This window comes from Triturus cristatus, chromosome 3_2 (assembly GCF_964204655.1).
Source record: "Triturus cristatus chromosome 3_2, aTriCri1.1, whole genome shotgun sequence".
Lineage (NCBI taxonomy): Eukaryota > Metazoa > Chordata > Amphibia > Caudata > Salamandridae > Triturus > Triturus cristatus.
The window spans coordinates 448,024,488-448,045,347 of record NC_140584.1 but is presented as its reverse complement, the minus strand read 5'-3'; the positions used below and the strand labels follow the sequence as shown (position 1 = coordinate 448,045,347).

The 20,860-nt window shown below is 44.9% G+C and overlaps 1 protein-coding gene across 1 annotated transcript in view; it reads left to right on the top strand.

Annotated features, from left to right (window-relative positions):
• Window positions 1-20,860, top strand: part of HPS5 (HPS5 biogenesis of lysosomal organelles complex 2 subunit 2) — a 484,255-nt gene that overhangs the window by 231,134 nt on the left and 232,261 nt on the right. The window contains exon 9 of the mRNA XM_085648054.1: window positions 1,833-1,921. Within this exon, the coding sequence (XP_085504180.1) occupies window positions 1,833-1,921 (89 nt within the window). The remainder of the gene's footprint in view (window positions 1-1,832; window positions 1,922-20,860) is intronic.

Here is a 20,860-nt window from a genome sequence, read left to right as displayed (position 1 = left end):
TAGTTAGGTAGCAGCAATGAGCATGTAACAGTAGGAGCACGTACATGTACGTGTCAGTCATTGAGGCGAGGGTGTCATTAAGGGGAGTGAGGAAACAAGTTCGAAGTCGTGGACTGGTTTCAAGAATGATTTTGCTTCCCTTTTTAAATAATGTTGTAGATCAGATTTTTCTGATGTGCGGAGCTAGCGAGTTCCATATTCTTAGTGCCACTCCTGTGAATGCTCTGTCATTAGTTTTTTTTCTTGCTGAAACAAGAGGGTTTCAGGAGTAGATTGTCGGCGCTCCTCGAGTGTCTGTTTCCTCCTGATAAGGTGAGTTTTTGGGAGTGTTGTGGTGTAGACCTTTTACAGGGTAGCCAGTTGAGCGCCTTGAGACAGGCTTTTAAAGGGGCTGTTGAGATTTTGGGAAGCCCCGAGAGAGTAGTACATCCATACTCCAATCTTGAAATAACCACAGCCTGAACTGCAGTTTTGAGGTCGCGGATCTCGAGGAATGGTTTCATTTTTCTGAGATAGCTGAGGTGAAAGTAGGCATTTTTAGCCAGCAGGTTGATGTGCGTTTGCATGTTAAGGTTCTTATCTAGAGTAATTCCAAGCAATTTGGTGGAGCCCACCAGAGTTGGCGTGCGATGCAGGGCAGTGATCATCTTGGTCCATTCCTTTATTTCTAGCCAGCTTTTAGGGGGGGGGATTAAGAGAAATTCGTTTTTTTGTGAGTTTAGCTTGAGGAAGTTGTCCGTTAGCCAGTGAACAAACTTTACGAGAACTTGATTCATCCTCATTATCTCTTCAATGGAGGAGATCTTGATGTAGAGTTGAGTGTCGTCCGTGTACATGTGGTTGGAGATATGTGCTTGTTGTAGTAGTTCGGTTAGTGGTTTGACATTAAGGTTGAATAGCGTGGGGGATAGGGTTGAGCCTTGTGGAAAGTTGGTTGGGTGAGGAGGGAGAAAGATTTTTATTTACCATGAACGATTGTGTTCTGTTTTCCAGAAAGTATTTGAACCATTGAAGGACTGTGCCAGATAATCCCATCCTGTTTTCCAGTCTTCTTAGCATTGTGTCGTGATTGACTGTATCGAATGCTGATGAGAGGTCGAGCAGGACTAGTAGACAGGTTTCATTCTGGTCAAGAGCGAGGAGGGCGTCGTCTACTATATGCAGAATGGCTGTTTCTGTGCTAGGCACTCAGAATTGCAGCTAAGTACAACTTAACCCGTTGGTACCCATCTATCTCTGCTCTGACCCACGTGGCTGATCCTGTGTTGTGAGTGGACGTATGGGTTGTGACTCTGGCAAAACCTCCTGTAGCAGCACTAGGCCCCCTTTGGTAGAGCGGCTGAGAGTGCTGACCAGCCCACTGCATGGCTGTGAACGCTTTGGTTGTCCTTTATCCTACACAGTCCCTGAATGCCTGATAGCAGGTTGAAGAGTTCCCACACTCTGGTTGGGAGAATAATATGAAATTGACCAGTTTAAGAGCACTGCATGTCAGCTGAGCAAGTCTAGGAGCAATGCATGACATAGTATTTCAGTACGATAGTACGGCAGCAAGTACTGAAATAAGTTAGTTTAACCCTTTATTTGTGGCATGTGGAAGGGATGCATATACATTTTGATATGAAGTGTTTAGGGGTCCTCACACGCAGTGGGAAATTATGACTTAAATGAAGATTCCAATCAATGCAGAATGAGTACTACAAGTATATGACCATTTATTTTCATACAAAAACACTTTGGAAAGGTTAGGAGTTATAGTTAACATTTGTAAAAAGATTTCAGCTGCACATATTAAAATACTTTTTTATGGTGATAATTATTTTGTTTTACAGTGACTGCTGTGTGATGTCCTGGACAGAACAAGGAATCTATATTTTTCTGCCTCAGAATGTTCAGGTGCTACTATGGAGTGCAGTAAAAGGTATGTAACCATCTCCTTGATGTTGTTTTTGTCAAACAGACTAAAGGCTTCCCTACATTTTTTTTCCGAATTCTAAATAAAGTTATTGTAGCCCCGCCGAACCCAATACAGTACATAATTGAAGTTGTGTCAATGCTATTGGGTTACTATCAGAGAACAGCGGTAATCCAAACAATCGTTCATTAATGATTTACACACTCATGATCATTAGAAACTGAATATGTATTTCAGCATATTTATTTTAAACTAGTTACTATAAAATGTTGGGATCTAGTGCACATATTATTGGTAACATCACAGAAGATAATAAAAAAGCAGCTATGCGTTTCAATAACCGTGAAAACATGGAAAAACCCGTAACATCTCAATTTATAGCCCTCACACCCTCACTGTCTTATCTCTAAGTGCTATGCTACTTCTAGCAGATAAATAAATATTAGTCCTGAGTTTCCGAGGTGGGGCTCATACCTGGACAACAGGGTTTGTTGTTTGTTTGGAATAGCTTGTCAGCTAATTTGAGGTCAGTGGCAAGAGCTAGATATATATCTTATCTAAGATGGAATTTGCAGTGTCACCTTAGGAATGTTTTGACATAATCATATACATCAGTGGATGTACTAATGAGGTAAAATATGTCAATATAGACTACATCATTTGGGTTATGGTTGTTATTTGACCTTGTGAAAAAGCACCCGCCCAAGACTGATGTTGCACTGGGTTTTGTTTTGATCTGTATCTAAATGACTTGGCACTTTCACAGGTCTTGGAAAGATGAACACATACAACATCTTCATCAAAGACAGACATATTGATGATTCTGAAAAAGTGCACAAAAGTAGCCTCTGCCTACTTAAAATAGAGTTGGGCCTTGTAGTTTTAATTCGGTTGTCTCAGAACACCAGACTGACCATCACACAAGCACTCATTACCAGCAGGCTGGATTACGGCAACACTCTGTATTCCGAAATCTCCAAACAACTCCTACCCAGACTCCATGCCATCCAGAACACCTCTGTAAGGCTCAAACTTCACATCCCACGCCACACCTACATCACGCCACACCCACATCACACCGCACCTCAGGAAACTGCACTGGCTCCCCATTTATAAGCGTAGCCAATTCAAACTGTTCTCACACACACATATAAAGCCCTACACAACACAGGACCAGAATACCTGAACAGCCTCATACACTTTCACCAACCCACCTGACAACCTACGCTCTGCCTCACTCACTCGCACACATTCCCTGCATCACAAAAGCAAAACTGGAGGTCACTCATTCTCCTACATCACATCCAAGCCTTAGAAAGACCTCTCTCAACACATCAGAGCCTCCTTCTTACTTCTTAAGTTTAGCAAGAAGCTGAAGACCTGGTCCTTTGTATAAGCACCATGGGGAAACAGACATTACATTAATGCATGCAATTACAACGCAGTCGTTCCAACAACTGCGTTGTTAAATCGCAGTACCATTACAACGCAAGTCATTACAACGTCTTGCGGTAGGGGGCGCTCTAAGCTAAGGAATAGTATAATTTACTATTCCAACACCTTCCCTACTGTTGCACACACTGGAGTTGGAATAGTAAATTACACTATTCCAACATCCAGCACCCCTACAGCAATTTGTTGTAACAACTTGTGTTGTAATGGTACTGAGATGTAACAACGCGGTTGTAATAACGACCATGTTGTATTCGCATGCGTTGCAAACACATGCGATGTAGAGGTATATATTCAGCACCCTGTGGACCACAAATCTACACACCTGCCCAAGTGCCTGGCTACCCTCTCGGGTGATTAGTGTGCTACACAAATCATTATGACCTAACATAACGTCATAATGACATGCAGTGTCTGGGTCCGAGGTAAACGAGCTGGACAGGCAACTAAATGGACAGACTAACTAAAATGGAAATTGTAGCTAAAATGGAAACTATCTTGTATATGTGTAAAATCCTAAAACTAAAAATAGGAGCGTAAAAGCAAGCAAATTAAAAAGATAAAAGAATAGAATTATGAAGGGAAAAAGTCATAAGATTTGACATTCCTAGAACAATTTCTAAACTAAATAGTCCCTAAATTGTCACTTGATGTGTTTTGATTGATCTGGCTAATCATTCATTGTCCTTATACATTTACAGAATAAAAGCACATGCCAGAAACATGCAGTTGATGAAATAACAATTCATCACTTGTTACATGTTCAAGAGTACTTGTACAAGACTGGAATTAAATATGTGCTGAAAGGGGAGGAGCCAAGATGGCGACCGGAGCAGTCGCTTGAGCGCCCGGCTCCGTCGGCCCTTGGCCTCGGACTATCATCCTGATTCCTATCCTTGCCGATTTTCGAGGTGCAACGCGTGCGACGACGCGCTGACTGCGCCGCCGCTTTCCCGAAGTCTTAGCCCGCCCGGATGCCGGAGTTTTTGGTGCCTTTGTTCCCCGCCCTGGACCCTTGCTCTACTGTGGCCTCGGCCGGCCCCCTGGAATCGTTGCAGTCACCGGACCCGCTGGTGCAAATCTGAGCCCGAGGTCCCGATCCCGCCTCACGCCACGCACGGTCGCCAGAAGAGCCGGGAGAGAGACGCCCGGACACCTCCTGTACCCTGCATCTGATGGGCTGGAGCCAGAGGGTAAGCCCCGGTGTGGCGGGTCTCCTACCCCGCTCTGTGGACCACGCTGTAGAAGGCTGCAGACCCCCTTCTTCTATGGTCTAGTCGGCTGCAAAGAGAGCCTGAGGGAGGGGAAGAGACTGCTGGCTTTCACCTGTTGTGGCGCAGACCTGTTGGGAATTGCCTCCTTGTCACGATCCCCCCCCTGGCCACGGTACCGTTCAACGGTAAAACATGGCGCTGATTGCCTGCTCGCTGCTGGGGGGTGATGCTCCGGTCTCGCCCGCTGCCCGCTTCGCCCTCCCTCTACCAGACTCCAGCTCCCCAGTGCCGTCCCGGATTGCTGCCGTTGGGGGGACGCAGCTTCCGCTGACATACGGCTCCGTTCTGGCTGCCCTGCGGGACTTTCGTCTGCAATTGTGTGTCGGCTTGCAAACGCTGAGTGAGCGGTTCGACTCTACACTGTCTGCTGCGGGCCGTGAGCGCCCCGTTTGTGATCAACAAGACGTGAGTCTGCCAGTGCTGTGGTCCTCCTGCGGGGAAGCAACGACTGGGTATAACGGTGCTACACTGGTGTCTGCATTTGGCTTTCCCGGCGCTCAGGATCAATCGCTCTCCTGCTCAATGGCAGATACTTTGTTTCCCCGGTCATTGCTGCCTGCTTTGTTGTTGCCTGCCTCACCGTGCCCGCAGGAGTTTCCAGCTGAACTACACCTGGCGACCTCGAGGAACTGTTCACGGTGGCCTACGACTCCTTTTATGTGGAACTCATATACTTTACAAGCCAGGTCTGGATTTTATATGGTGTGCAAGGGGACCTCAATAGATGATCGGCGGCCATTTTGTGACTCTACTTCTCCATCTTCTCCCAAGTGGCCATATTGTCTTTGTCTGTTCGGGATGCGGGGCATTCACGAGGGGGCGGGTCTAATCGTACGCCCGCGATCGGGCCAGGGCTAGATTACTTTCTATCATCATGGCTTCGCGGCCGGGCTGGACTGGGACTGGAATTGTCTACTTATGTTGTGCGCACTCCTCGCGATCTGTCTGCCTTCATTTCCGTGGTGTTACATGCTATCTTCCCACGACCGCCTTTGGGTGTAGTGGGGTTTCGGTGTGTGGAGGCTTGGTTGGCCGGTGGTGTCGGGCGCTCCTGAGGATACGTGGGCTCCTCCCCGCCTCCTTTCTTCTTTCTTCTCTTAGTTTCTTTACTCTATTCCTACTTTCTCTCTCGTCTATATTTCGGGTTCATTGGGCGACAGGCACTATGCTGGGGGGGGGGGTAGGCCATAGCCTCCGCATTGGTGTAGGGTGGGGGGGTAATTTACTGTTTCTTTTTTAGTTCTATGGGCCTCTTTCTTTCATGTCTCTGCGCTATACTTGTTTCGATTCGGGGTCCGGGTGTGGGGTGGATTGAGTGGGGGCGGCTTTTAGGGGGTGCGTATTTACTACTGTGATGATCCTGTTACCTAATTGCATCGCCTTACTGTATGAGATTTTCTATGGCTGTTTTAATGATGCTGCTGCTCTCCAGTGTATGAAGCCGACTTGCGGACTCGAATCTCCTTGTTTCTATCCTTTACTGACTTTTTTCCCGATAAAAATTTTTTTGAAAACCTTAAAATTAACCTTCACTTCTCCTTCCCCCGGTGTCCAGGATCCCTCCAGTGTATGAATCCTGAATCGTTGCTATTCTTGACCTTGACGCACAGGGGATGTATTGTTTGTCTCTGTGCTCAACCGTATTGTGGCCGGCCTGATGGTTGTAGGCCCGTATTTGTTCTTTTACTATGCACAAATAAAGGTTTTTAAAAAAAAAAAAAAAAAAAAAAAAAAAAAATATGTGCTGAAAGGCATGATCCCTACAAGAATCTGTCTACTTCTTCCTTCGGTCTTCATCTTACACTGTTTTGTCACCTTTAAAAACCTTCACTATAGTACCTCATTGCACTACCTTGGCGGAACACTTATTAAACTGTTTATTGCTGCAGGTATGCTCTAAACCCCATTTCTTTGTGTTTATGGATTGTTAGACCTATTTGCAACAAAACATCCTTGATTACAGGTTATTTTGACTCCCATTGTAACTGTGTTCACGTTACATTTCTCACTGAGATGAAGGTTGACTGCAAGGCTTCTGCAATGCATGTTGCTGGCTACACCAGCTATTTCACCTTTCTGTTGCTCACCAGACATATTGTGAAGAAACAAGTGTGCCATGATATGGTTGAGAGGTGATCTTCTTATTAGCAAGGACTATGGACCACTTTAGTTACAATTCCAGCCCCTCCTCCTCCTCTGTTCATAGTATACCACAGTGTCTCTGTCACTGCCACCTTCAAAGTACGTTTGGTGGTTGTTTCGACCACTTGGCCCCATTCAATATTTGCTTCATTATCTTAATCCTTGATTAACTGGCCCGTTATCTCTGCTTATTGTCCTTAGTGACATGAGTGCTAATCTCAAAACTCAAACTTCCCAAACATTTTCCTGCCAGTGTCTCTCATATCGTACCCTCATCAACAGTCATTCCTCTTCATTAACTGCCATAGTAACCCTCTCAGCCCTGTACTCCTTTCCTACACAGTCTCTTTACCTACATTAAGAAATTCTGATATTTCATTGGAAAAGTCAATTTAAAAAAAAACGTATTGATCAAATGTTGGTTGGTTCTTAAAAAAATAAAAGCTGCCACCAATATAAAATACGGTATAAGACAGCTCTCCTTTAAGGAACCACACATTATTGGTATACCTTCATGCTCTGTCAGTTGCAGTTACTCCAGCTCTTTTTTAGGTCTCGCCTACGCAGTGCGCATGCGCTGCATAGGAGGACCTTTAACTGTCGTTCAACTGTTTTTCGAAGCACACACTTAAGGCGGCATACACCTTGCGGGAGTGCGCAGCGGCATGCCACAAGCACAAGTATGTGCTTCGAAAAACAGCAGACTGCACGCATGCAGCACTCGCGCTCTCTCTCTCTCTCTTCTCTCTCTCTCTCTCTCTCTCTCTCTCTCTCTCTCTCTCTCTCTCTCTCTCTCTCTCACTCTCTCGCACTCTCTCGCACTCTCTCTCGCACTCTCTCTCTCTCTCGCACTCTCTCTCTCTCGCACTCTCTCTCGCTCTCTCACACTCTCTTTCTTCTCTCTCTTTCTTCACACCTGATTTTCTCCACTCTTTTTTCTCATGCTCTTTTCTTTAATTTAATTTCTATTTACATCTCTGTATACTTTCCGTTTGCTTTGGTTCCTCTAGCCCTCTTCCCCCAAAATAGTATAGTACGCTAACTATATAACATAAGTTTGTCTCTAACGAGGCATGTTTAATTGCGCACATAGAACTTCGAACCTCAGACTTCTTGGATGTCACGGCCTTTTTCCTGCCATTGCAGAGAACTGATATAATGCCCATTGATTTTAAGGTTCTCCTTTGCTCCCCGAACGTTTACAGCCACATATGAGGCCAGGTAAGAAAATGACAAATAAAGTTACACAGAAGAAATACCACACAGAATGGCCTGGGGCGCGAGCCAAGGGTCGACTGCTCTGAAAATCAACCGCAGGGTGGCTCCAGGCGCAATGCTTTGAGGACCACGGGTTGCCTTTGCTCACATGTCAATTCGGTGTGTGCATTGCACTTAAAATACTTGCACGCGCTGTGGAGCACCTGTGAGTTGGTCGCTCAGCTGTGGGCTCCTTAAGCGTCTTTGACATCACTCAGTGATCTATACTCGCAATGGTGTTACGTCTTGTTCAAGACAGCTGGCTTCCGAATGTCATGCACCAGTGTCTCCTCTCATACAAACCCATTCTGTTCAGTGGTAACCCGCTCTTTGTGACCCTATGTCACAATCTGCACCGGAAGGATAGATAAGCCTCACCAAGTGAGAATCGTACAAAAATCCTAATACGCAAGCTATGCCTAAAGATGTATTCATCCTCTGCTCTGGAACGATGTACCTATGGGCATATATTCAACCCACTAACTAGTGTTTTATGGGGAAGGGTTGTAATACAGCTCTAGGAGTGAGCTCTTCTCCCTCCCTCCAGGAACCCTAGTGTCCCCTTAGGGCACAGCGGAGTGGGATGCTGCAAGACCCGATGGGTCACACACATGAAGCCTTTTCCGACTCTGCTTGACTGATAGACAGATAGTTTCATTGGTGATGGTGTTGAGCCAAGAAACCTTCTTTCTGTCCTTCTTAGTTACTAATGCTTCATGCTACATATACTTCTTATGCCTCTTTTTGTTCCCTCCGGCCTTCCCTCATTCTTAGCCACCAGCCCCGTTTCTGACTGCCCACTCTGTGCCTCTGACTTAACTCCCCTCCCTTCAATCCCTAATCTCTTTCTTCGTCCATGTTACTACGTCTTTCTGCACTTTTACCTTCCCACCGCTTCTGGAGCCTCCAAATCAAACTCCCATTCTTCCTATTGCCCGCCTTTGACACCAGGATTACCTCGAAGAGCGCTTCTCGCCTACAATTGAGGCTTGTTTTAAGGCATCAACAAGGCCCAACTCTGCATGTTCACCTGAGGTGCTGCCCAAGTCCACCAGACTTTCCAGTATTCAACACAGGAATCTCCAATTCATCCTGGCTACAGTCATCTCTGTGGTACCCATATCACATGACTTGCCCCAGAATAGCATAGGTGTGTGTGATACAGTACCTGTGTATTGACTCCTCTTTGCATTCCCAAGGACATTGGTATTGATAATTTTTATAAACACTTGCAATAAGCGGAGCTCATCTTTGCAGTATCATCTGCTTTACAAGTTCATCCACTGAGGGCCCAATATCTGGTTCAGGGGGCGCACTGATTGATGTGCTTGAAATTCTAGCTCAGTCCTGCTTGGATGCAAGGAAAGTATAAGGTTCCTATGAAATGTAAAACCAAGATAAAGGGGTAGTGGGGTATAGATTGCACAGTATGATGTAACTATACATTCAAAAAGACAGCAATCCTAAAATCTCTTGTATGAAGATGCTCCAAGGAGATTGAACAGGAAATGTACCCAAAACTTTCCAGCAGCTTCAGTTACTTAAAGGGCATATTCAAAGGGTCTCCAGCCTTTTCTGTAATAAGAGCTACTTATCTTCAATGCAAATCATCTCAAGCTACTAATATTATTAGTGATGTAATTCCACATCAACCAGCTGTACACTAGTGGCCGCCCTATGCATGTTTACTGGCTGGAATCATTTTAGTGCATGAGGTAGGGTTGCCAGCAGTAATGGAAAAACGGATTTGCCAATTTGGAATGCCTTTATGTGGGTAATACGTAACAGCCATTGATGAAGGTCCTCCGATATCCCAGGTAATAATGTTAACCATAAGTCTCCCCAATGCCACATGATTTTATCACTCAAATATCAGTATTAAATATATTTTGGAAATCAACCATTTTCCCTATGCATCAGCTTATGAGTTCTGAAAATGAACAACTTTTCATCTTAAATATGCACCTTTCAATTTTGGTATACATATATTAATTTAGCCAAGTAAACAATTCTGATTTATGAAGCTGGACTGCACACAGAAGAGCTACTTACAGGTAGCTGGAGCGCTACCAGGTTCACAAGCTACTCGCTGGAGAAGCCTGGCTATTCAAACATAGCTACGAATATGTGGCCCTGGAGAAGAGGAAGTCTGAAATTAACTAAAATGCTCAGTAGTCTGTCTCAATGGTTAAGTGATGTGGATACAGAGGTAGGCAAGGTCTTCTTTCCCATCCCACAATAGATCCAGGCTTTGCATGATACTCCCTCTTACTTTCGCTCTCATTCTTCTACTACAGTCAGGTGGTTTATTATAGTTCAGATTGCTCCTTGAGATCATCTAATACCCATACACTCAGACTCAACTATCACAGTTTTGTAACTATGCTATCCTCCAGCAAATCACACTGAAGCCAGTCTCTTAAACAGTGAAGAAAGACATCCATCTGCAGCAGCCCTTTGATTTGGGCTGTCCATCAGCCTTCAGATCAGGAGATTCCAAGAGCAAAAATCCTTTTGACTATGACAATGAGCATCTCTCGGCCTTCTCAATGCCCATGCATGGACTCCATTGGACAGATGAAATCACAACAGCATCCTAAAATTGAAGGCAATCTACTTGGCAGTGGTGATGTCTCTCTAATTGGAGATGAACTGAAGTATGCTGATCTGTGCTCTGTTACTGGCTCACTCCCGCCATTCTTGTTGTAGCGTGCTCCCTCCCTTGCTTCCGTGGTCATGCTTGCCCTTCCCGCTCTCTTCTTGCAGTCGGTCATTTTGTGTTACCTCTGCAGTTTCCACCCTGTCCCATGTTGCTTGCCCCACCGGGACCAAAAAAAAAAATCATTGAAGAAGCCAAGCAGCTCTCGCATACCCAAGAGCTGTTGGCTTTGTCGCTGTCTTTTAGCTTTGTTGTGCAGTGTTGCTGGCACTGTAAAAAATAACAAGCATTGGCATAGCCAATAGGTCTCGCCTTTGGGACCTTATAAATGTTTAGTTATCCAGCACAATATCCTTGGTGCAACAACATCAACTATTGCATGGCTAAACACTTATAAGGTCCCAAAGGCGAGACCTATTGGCTATGCCAATGCTTGTTTTGTCTAGCGCCTGTGAACAGGATCCCGGAGCACAGAGCGCTGCTTCTTTCTTTATTATGATTTTTGCTTCACTCTGCGTCTTCATTGACAGAGTGTTTTTTCAAAGTTTTCGAACAATACTTTTTCAGCAAAATGCCTATTTTGCTTCTCTTTTTGTTAAATGTCCATCCAGTGTCCAAAAGAAGATTAAGAAAGAACTCCATGTACTTTGTATTGTCTGTCTTTCTGATTCACATCTGCTTGAAATATCAATACTCACTGAAGATGTTAACAAGAACTCTAGAAGGATAGAAGTCTTCATTGTAAGCAGATTTTTGCAACTGTGTACATCATGATCCAAAACCAAACCTTTTTGTAGCCTGCAACTTCTGACTCTCAGTAGTTAGGAGGATTTTCTCCAGTCAGAGACGCTAACTTCGAGCCGGAGCACTTCAACTCCCGTCCTTTGATTTTTCACTTTTTATTTTCTTTTCATAAACAATAATCCCAAGATTAGGCCTTCAAAACAATAAGTAGATGATGACGTACATAGACCATATACATCCTCCCTCACCACCCTCCAGGCAGATATCTGAATATAGCCTTTAATATCAAGTGCACTTTTCAGGATGAAGCAAACATCACAATTTCTTTTGCATATTATCAATAAGGTTCCAGTGTACAACCCCTTAGTCTAGACGGCAATCCAGAACGATCTTAACGATTTGAGACAGGCAAGTGCAAAATCCTTACCTGTGAAATAGATCAGTGAGGGTTACCATTTGTTTTCATATTTGTGTCCCATGTCATTGAGTTCCAGGTTAACCTTTCCTTAGCTTGCAACAACCAGTTTGCTAACCCACTCTTGCATTGTTGGGATGTTTTGTAATTTCCATTTTAAGGGATTCAAATTGTTTTGTTGCTAAAGTCATGTTAGTTATCACTCTCCAGTCTGCTTTTGGCAAGTACAGTCCTTCAAAATTGGACCAATTTTTTTCAAGCAAACCCAGTTCAAGATGCATCAATGGAACGCTACAGAAGAATGGTCTCTTATGTTGTCTGTTAAAGAATTGTGTTCTGGGAATTTGAAGGGTCTGCGTTTATGGAGTGGATGGGAGTAGTGTATGAGTGAGAAAGAGTTATTGGTGAGTGGAATGATCTAATCATTGTTGTGTACTGTATTGTTGATGCTTGTTTTTTTTTGTACTGTGGTCTATAATACAATGAGTTTTAAGCACTGCATTTTTATATGAAAAGGATCATGTAAAAATGAAAATTGTTAAGAAAATAAATCATGCAAAATAAAATAAAAATGTAAACTAATTCTTTGGTGTTGTATCCACAAGGGGTTAAGTCCATTGATGAATTTAGATAGGTTAAACGGGAAGTATTATTATTTATTGTTTTTGTTCTACCCCCTTTGCCAAACCTTAAATTCTATGTCTGGGGTACCCTTTTTTTTGGTAAGTCCATAAAACACTGGCGACCACACCTGCCTCTATATGGATTCAGTGCTACTCCTCATCTCGTAGGAGCACTTCTCATGTAAAATTCTAAGTTGCAGTGCCTTGTAATATTTATCAGTATCGGGTAATCCCAGAACTCCTGATTATCTATTCACTTTCAGTGTTTTGCTCAAGACACTTATTTTATTATTGGCCCAGATGGAAGTATCTATTGCATTCTGTAAAGTCTTTATATCTCCCTAAGGAAATATTACCGGGAGTTCTTCAACCAAATGAAGCAGATGCTGGAGCACATTCTATTTGATCCCAGCTTCTCTACCAAGTCATGATAGAAATGGATAACACCGTCTACTGAGGTCGGTAATGATTACATTGAGTAATCTGGGGTTGTTTGCTGCGTATAACAGTTGGAGTTTTGTGTGATGTATAGTATTAAATATAATAAAAAATAGCCCAGCACAGAAAGGTCATGAATGAGAGTCCACGTTCAACTTATGAATATATGCCTACATTAAGTAGCTCAGGTTTGCCATGGTTTATCTTGAAACTCGAATCTCTCCTATAGGTCACCAGAATTCCCATAACCCTGACTTTACCAATGAAAGTAGAAAATAAATGTAACTTATGTTGCTCACCCCTGAAGGACATCCCCACTGCCTCTGGATGTTGTCTGATAGTGGCCACCAATGGTTCTACCAGCAGAACAAATAAGGGACGAGAAGAAGCAACCCTGCCTTGTTCTTCAGGATCTCATCTGACCTAACTCTGTTAACAAGTATGTTTGCTGTTGGCTGTTTGTAACTATCTGCTATCCAGGTTAACATATGCGTCGAAGGCCAATTGCTTCTAACGCCCGGAAAAGAAACATCCAAGAGACCCTGGCAAACCATTTTCAGCCTCTAGTGACAGGGCAGCAGAGGGAATCCTTGTAAAGTTAACTTTTTCAAGTAAATTGGAGTGCACACCTAATATTATCTGATGTTTGTCTTTCGGGAATAAATCCCGATTGGTCCAGCTCTATGTGGTGTGGCAAATTTTGCATTACCTGTTGGCCAACTTTTTTGTAAAGATTTTTGCGGCTGACTTTAAAAGGCTATTAGCCGATAGGCCTCACATTTATTTACCGAAATGCCTGGTTTATAAGAGTAATATTTTCACTAGCCATCAAGGTGCTACCATCCAAGACTGAAGAAAAGAGTTAAAGAGCGTTACCAGGTGTGGGGTCTGTTCTGATTTAAACTGCTTATAAACCTGTTGGTTAGTCCGTCTCTAAGCCAGGAGATATATCCAATGCATGTCAGAAATTGCCTTTGAAACCTCTTGAGAAGTGATCATCTCCTCCATATTAGGCTGCGGTCAATTTTGGGAGGTGGGACCACCTTAAGCAAATTCTCCCCCTCTTCTAATTTGACTGAGTCTGCCTGTTAAAGGGTGGCATAGTAGTCTCTAAAGGCTCTTATTTTATCCTTGTTCCCAATAAATAGTGCAGCCCTCACTTTCCATAAAAGTAGAGATTTTCATTGTCACTGTCTTGTTGCCTTAACCTCTTAAGAAGCTCTAAAACATAGAGCTGGTCCTATTAGCTTCTTCGTAGAATCTTTGTCTTGGATATTAATGTGCTTTTTCTGATTTCACTGTAGCTTGTAAGTCAATCCGACCTTTCAGCGAGGTCTCCTTTTGTTAGGCCTTCATGATGCCCATAAGTCTATGCTGCTCCGTCGCTACCTTCAATTCTGTCTCCAATGATTTTCCATAGGCCATTCTATCCAGGCTTTGTTTTCCCCTTTCCTCTATAAAACTGCATGTTTGTCGAGAAAACACTGGAGTAATTCTCATGAACATTTTGTGTGATCATGTCCCTCAGTGCTTGTACGCACAGCCAGTCTTTCAGAAGGGTTTTTGTCAAACTTCAGTGTAGTGATCCATTGTAGGTCACCCTCCCACACAAGCATCGCGTAGTCTGAGATTGCATTTGTGCCGTGCAACCTTTTAATGAGGTTGCTGACCCTTCCACGCCCCAATGGATGACCCGGGTGGGCTGCCTGAACAACCTTTTCAGGCCACTCATGAAACAGATGGGGATGTGAAAAGATTCCTTCTGCTCCACTATTCGGGCGTCGAAATCTGCAAATTGTTTGAACACCTTCCACCAACTGGTGCGAATGACAACTAGGAGGTGGCAGCCAGGGCCCTAAATGCCCATTTTGACCCACTGCTCAGTCCCGACTTTGATCACTTCAAACTATGGCAAGTATGCCAGTGTGTGTTAGAGAGCCCATTGACATCTTCTACTCGCACCTCCCTGAGCTGGCCAGCACATGCATCAATGACAATCAACCGAAGTAAGTGCATCCGCAGCACCTCCAGGGGGCAGGTCTAAGACACTCAGAGGTCTGATCCTACGGCAACAGGGAATCATTTGGGAAGACATTCTCATTCTCGCCCAGTCTCATGACCTCTCTGCGGCATGAGGAACTGAAATGGAATCAGTAGTCTCCTGCACCCACAGTAGCCCTCAATCCCAACCGGCAACTCGCCATCAAGACAAAAACAATCAATGTCATAAAAACACAGTCAAAAAGTAGTAGAGGTACCCACTGCTGGAACTGCGGAAGAGAGGAGCACCCTCTTGACACCTGCCCTACATAGGGCAAGACATGCTCAACTTTCGGAAAACCCAACCACTTCGCCAAGGTCCGTAGGAGTGGGCAGAGAAGGTGCGGACCCAGGGGAAGAACTCCACCCACAAAAGTGGTCAGGCGCCTCTCCCTTGACAAGACTGAACAGCAGCACCAAGCCTGATTTCCATGGGCACTGAGCCACTGGGATAATTCTCAATCTAAAGGCGACAAGGATATATTCCTCATATCTGTCACGCACACATGAAGAACAGCCGCAGACCACAGACAATCTCAAATGTCAGATAATAGTTGCGGGAATGGGGGTCAGGGCCCGAATTGACGTGTGGGCGTCCATAAACGTGATGAGCAGCCACCAGTAGGCCCGCCTGTGACCCAAGCCACAACTATTTCCCTCCACCACAAAGATCTGTTTCTACACAGGTCAGGCCCGCTCTCCCTGCTAGGGACCATCAATGTCCCATGCAAAACATCGGGGAAAAAACCACCATCCGCGTCATCCAGTGAGATGCAGAAACCCTTCAAGAGTATTACATGGCTGAAGACCTTAAACTTGTGTTTTTCACCTGGAACATCCAATCCCATTAAGTGGATCACATACTACGCAACTTCAACCACATGTTTCAAGGGCTCAGATGCCTAAAGGGGATCCCTGTACAGTTACTCATCGACACAACAGTTAAGCCAGTGGCCCCACGTCATTTTAGAATACTGTTCAATCTATGCCCCATGGTTGAAAAAAGAACTAGAGATGCTTGGGCCACTCAATGTTATGAAGAAGGTGTCAGGATGCACCCCCTTGGTCTCCCTGATCGTCATTGCAGAGAAACCAAAACAACCAGGCAAGATTTGATTGCGCATAGATCTGCGCCTGCCCAATAAGGCCATCAAAAGGTACAGCACGCCCACGATGGGCGATATCATAGTTGACCTCAGTGCAGCACAATCATTCTCCAAACCCGATCTAAATGCAAGGTGCCACCAATTAGAGCTAACTTAGGACAGCAGGGACATCACTACGTTTTCTAGCCACCTGGGCCTGAGCAGGTGCAAGCGATTGAACTGTGGAATCTCCTCTGCAGCTGAGGTATTCCAAAACGACATACAGGAAACTGTCTTGTCTACAAGGGATCATGAGCATAAGTAATGACATCCTTATATATTCCACGACCACAGAAGAACACCATCGCTGGCTCAGAGTGACACTGAACGCCTTGGCGATTATGGACTCACCCTCCTCCGAGAGGTGTTGGTTCTTCAAAACAAAATTAGAATTCTGTGGATATGTGTTCAGAAAGGTCGGCATCCAAGATGACCCATGCTAGTCACAGGCGATTCAACAAGCTCCTGCTTCAATATATGCCACATAGGTGTGCAGCTTCCTAGGCATGGCAAGCTACTGTGGCTGTTTCATTCCAAACCTAGCGACGATTGCAGAAACCCTCCGAGCGCTGACCAAGGCAGACACAAAGTGGACCTGCGGCCCCAAGAAGGTGGAATCTTTTTATAAAGTCAAGACCACACTACTGGACAGTACCACAATGCCCTACTTCAACTCGGAAAACCCGACATAGCTACTCCTAAATGCCAACGCCGTGGGGTTAGGCGCATTTTTGACCCAGGAAACCAAGCCAGGTAGGTGAGTACCCCAAGCCAGCCGAGCCCTCACCCCGACTCCGGCAAGATACTATCAGACCGGGAGGGAAGCCCTTGCCATCAAATGGGGCTGTAAACCTTAGTCAGACTATATCAGTCACTACATAGCCAGTAACAATGGCGATTTGTAGTAAAGTATTATTTCAAGGGCAAATTGTGATGAACTTAAGGCGAGTAATCTTGTAAATGGATAGTAACTCATAGCGGCAGCCATTTAAGGTAGGCATCTCACATCAGGGTGTCTCATATCAAGGAGCCAGGTTACTCTGATATAACGCTATATGTAACTGTTTACCCATGACAAGGTTTTTCCTTGTTAATATAGCCATCTTGGTGATCACTACTACTTATATACAATGTAACGCCTTCTAAGTCCATCACAAATTACCCCTGATTTTTTTACTACAATTCGCCATTACTATTGGCTGTGTAGTGATTAATATTAGTTTTTGGGCATTAGCGTTATTCCAAAGTAACCTGGCTCCTTAATATGAGACGGCCTTAAGTCCATCACGATTTGCCCCTGATATATTATTTTACTATAAATCGCCATTGTTACCTGCTATATAATTACTAATATAGTTTTTGGGCATTACCGTTAACCCTGAGTAACTTGGCACCTTGATGTAAGATGCCTATCTTAAGATGGCCGCCTCTATGAGCAGAGTGGGACATAGACGCTATCGCTATGACAGCGCATGCGCCGCCATACCCCGTCTAGTTGCACCTGCGCATTACTCTCGGGTTTATAATGGAGCCTAACCAGTGCAGCTGTTCCTTGGACGTTTTTGACAGCACCCAGCCGCTTCGAGATTGGTAAGCCGTACACCTTGAGCAGCTACATCTTGTCTCTCTGATATAAAACAAGCTATTAGTTATTGATGTAATCGAGGCTAAATTGAGCGCGCTTACCCAAATATACCCCTAGTGGTTACAGAACGATCCCCGTAGTCACTTTCATGCTAACTGTCTCGTTCTCCTCCGAGAACATCGCAATGAAATTCCCGTGCTACTGCATGCTCACTTATGTGCCTTAGTGCACAACTTGCTGTTTCAAGGATTTCCTTGATTACTCTTTAATTTGGATAACTCCATTAATTTAATACCGCAGTGCACCAGATAAATGTGAATTGATCCACAATGGGCAGCTTTTTTGTGTGCACATTTTTCATCGAGTCACTGTGCAATTGTTGTGTCAAGACTAGTTAATTGCGACTCCGAGCACCTCTCTTAGCCTAATTCAGCCCACCTTGTGATTATATTCTGATCCTTGAGACTGCTACCTTTTATTGCAGTTCCCTGGCTGGCTTTGGATTAATTCAGCTCCTGCTCCATACCATTGGGATGGAAGCATAACCTCACCTGCCTAAATAATCAGCAAGGTGAGTTGTGCTGATCTGTGCCTGGGTTATTATTCTACCTACAATATAAGTCCTTGACCCTACATCCTCATACATCACTGTAGGTAATTCATATTTGCTTTTGCCACTTCAATCGGCCGGACGGACCCACAACGATTGATATTGGGCCTCCTGTTTACTGCGGGGTTGCCCATCCTGGGTAACAATTCTACATCGAGCCTTGGATCATAGTAATTTGTACTTCGCTAGAAAGGCGAGTTGTGGTATTTTGACCACTCCAGAGTAAGACATTCTTTAATCCCCTACACTGGCGCCCTTTTAAATTCCTTTAGATGATAAAGGTGTTCCACCTTTTTTCTTGATATGCAAATATCTGGCATTTTACTTGATGTCATATCAATCAGGCAACCGGAATTAATGACTTGGTAAGCCTATAAAACTGTCCTTTAGCCCACTGCTTCCACTGTTCTATTGGACTGTACTGACTATGTCCTGTCCTTAGTCCCCAGAATCACTTGTCCTGAAGAGTCCACATAACTTGAGAGGGACTAGACATCGTTGGCTACTAATAAGATGAAACCTTCAACTAAATCATATAGTTGCTTTTAACACTTCCCGTTTATCAATACTACATTGGCTCCTCTTTTTTACCAATAACCACCATTGCATTCTCTCAATTGCACTCTTTATACTTCACTGGTTTAGGTTATGGTTACTTCACTGGGGGTCACAATTCACCTTTGCAAATGTATATAATGTAAATACACAGACAGGATAATAACTTTTGTATGTTTTCTTTTGTACCTAATATTATTATGCAAGAATAAACAACTCACTTCTGCTGAAGTGAGTAACAAAAATAATTTTGTTTGTTTAGTGAGCTAAATAACATTTCGAAATTGTTCAATGTGTTGATGCTTTATTAAGCTAAAGCCTTATCTAACGTTTGATTGTTCTGATCTAATCTAACAGGCGACATTAATTGCAGCCGTAATCAACCAATTAATTCAAAATTAGTTCCTTGTGAACATTGTGTTCGAGGCATATGAGCTGCAGATTATACACTGTGCATAGCTCGCCATCTGGTGTTGGGCCCGGATGTTTGCAGTTTGTTTTTCCTCTTGGAAAGTCTTTGGAAGTCACGAGTTCGGTGACTTCTCCCTTGGTTCGTATTGCGCATGGGCTTCGGCTCCATCCTCAGATTGTTTTTTTCCGCCATCGGGCTCGGATGTAATACTTTGCGCTCCGGTTCCGAACTTTCCTGTTCACCGATCGACGCAAAATCCTCGCTCATCGAGATCCTTCAGATAATAAATCATCTTTATCACCTTCTCTTCGGCACTTCTTCGATTCCGGTCGTCGACGGCGGCCTTCGGGCCTATTCCGGCTCCGGTCTCGGCTGATGGAAAGAACTCCTTTCAAGAAGGGCCCTCGATGTGGGTCCAAGTTTCCCCACACCGATCTCCACGAGGTGTGCAACCTCTGCCTCTCCCCTGAACACGAGGCTCGAGACTGTCCCGCCTGCAAGTCTTTTCGCTCCAAAAAGACCATTCGAGATCGACGGGCTAGACGCAACATGGCGCACTCCTCGACCTCCGCTCCAGTCGACATCTTCGGGGACGACGTCGAAGCTCCGGGACAGCAGAACATCGAACAGGAGGACGATGACCTCGTCAGTGCTTCCGAGGCCGACGACTCAGATGTGGAGGACATCACCCCGGCGAAGAGGGTCGTGAGTACAATACCCCCTCCCACACCCACGCCGACACCCAAAAAGGCTTCGGTCACACCTTCGCCTTCGGGCCTAGGCAAGACCAAAGACACTGCTTCTCACACCCCGCCTTCGGGCCCGGTAAAGAAGCCTATTAAGCGCAACTCGGGCTCGAGCCAGCCTACCATCGGTACCGAAAAACACCCTTCGGCACCGAAGAAAAGATCGGCCTCCATCTCCACACCGAACCCAGTACCAAAGCCTTCGGTGTCCAAACCTACCCTGCCGGTGCCGACCAAACATCACAAGGCCCTCGGCTCCGACACTCCCGTGCCGAAGCCTTCTTCGGCACCGATCAAAAAATCGGAGGTCCCAAAGAAGCACGGCTTGGACAAGCCTAAAAAGTCGTCGGCCCCGAAAACTTCGGCGCCGACCGGACAACCAGTGTCGCAAGAACTTTTTACACCGGATCCTCTCCAAAAGACACCCACCAAGGATCCAAAAACTGGACATTTGACATTGTCTACAAAAAAGAGACAGTTGGATAAACCAGCTCCACCTCCACCTCCAAAGAGGAAAGACACTGCTACCTCCCCTTTCAGAGTGCCTTTCCCTCCTCCTCCACCCTCCCCACCTCCACCCTCTCCACCCCCGCCTCATCGTTCTCCAACCTTGTCTCCTGTCCCAGACGACTTAGGAGACCCATTTTATGATCCAGCAGATGTGCCACAGGATCCCACCCCTACTGGATCTCCAGACCCATGGGACGACTATAATAATCCGGACATCCCAGATGTCCCACAGGATGACCTTTACCCATCTAGGCCATCCCCACCTGAAGATGCCTTGGGTTTTCACCACCTATTACAGAGGGCGGCACACTACCACGGGGTGGAGTTACACACTGACC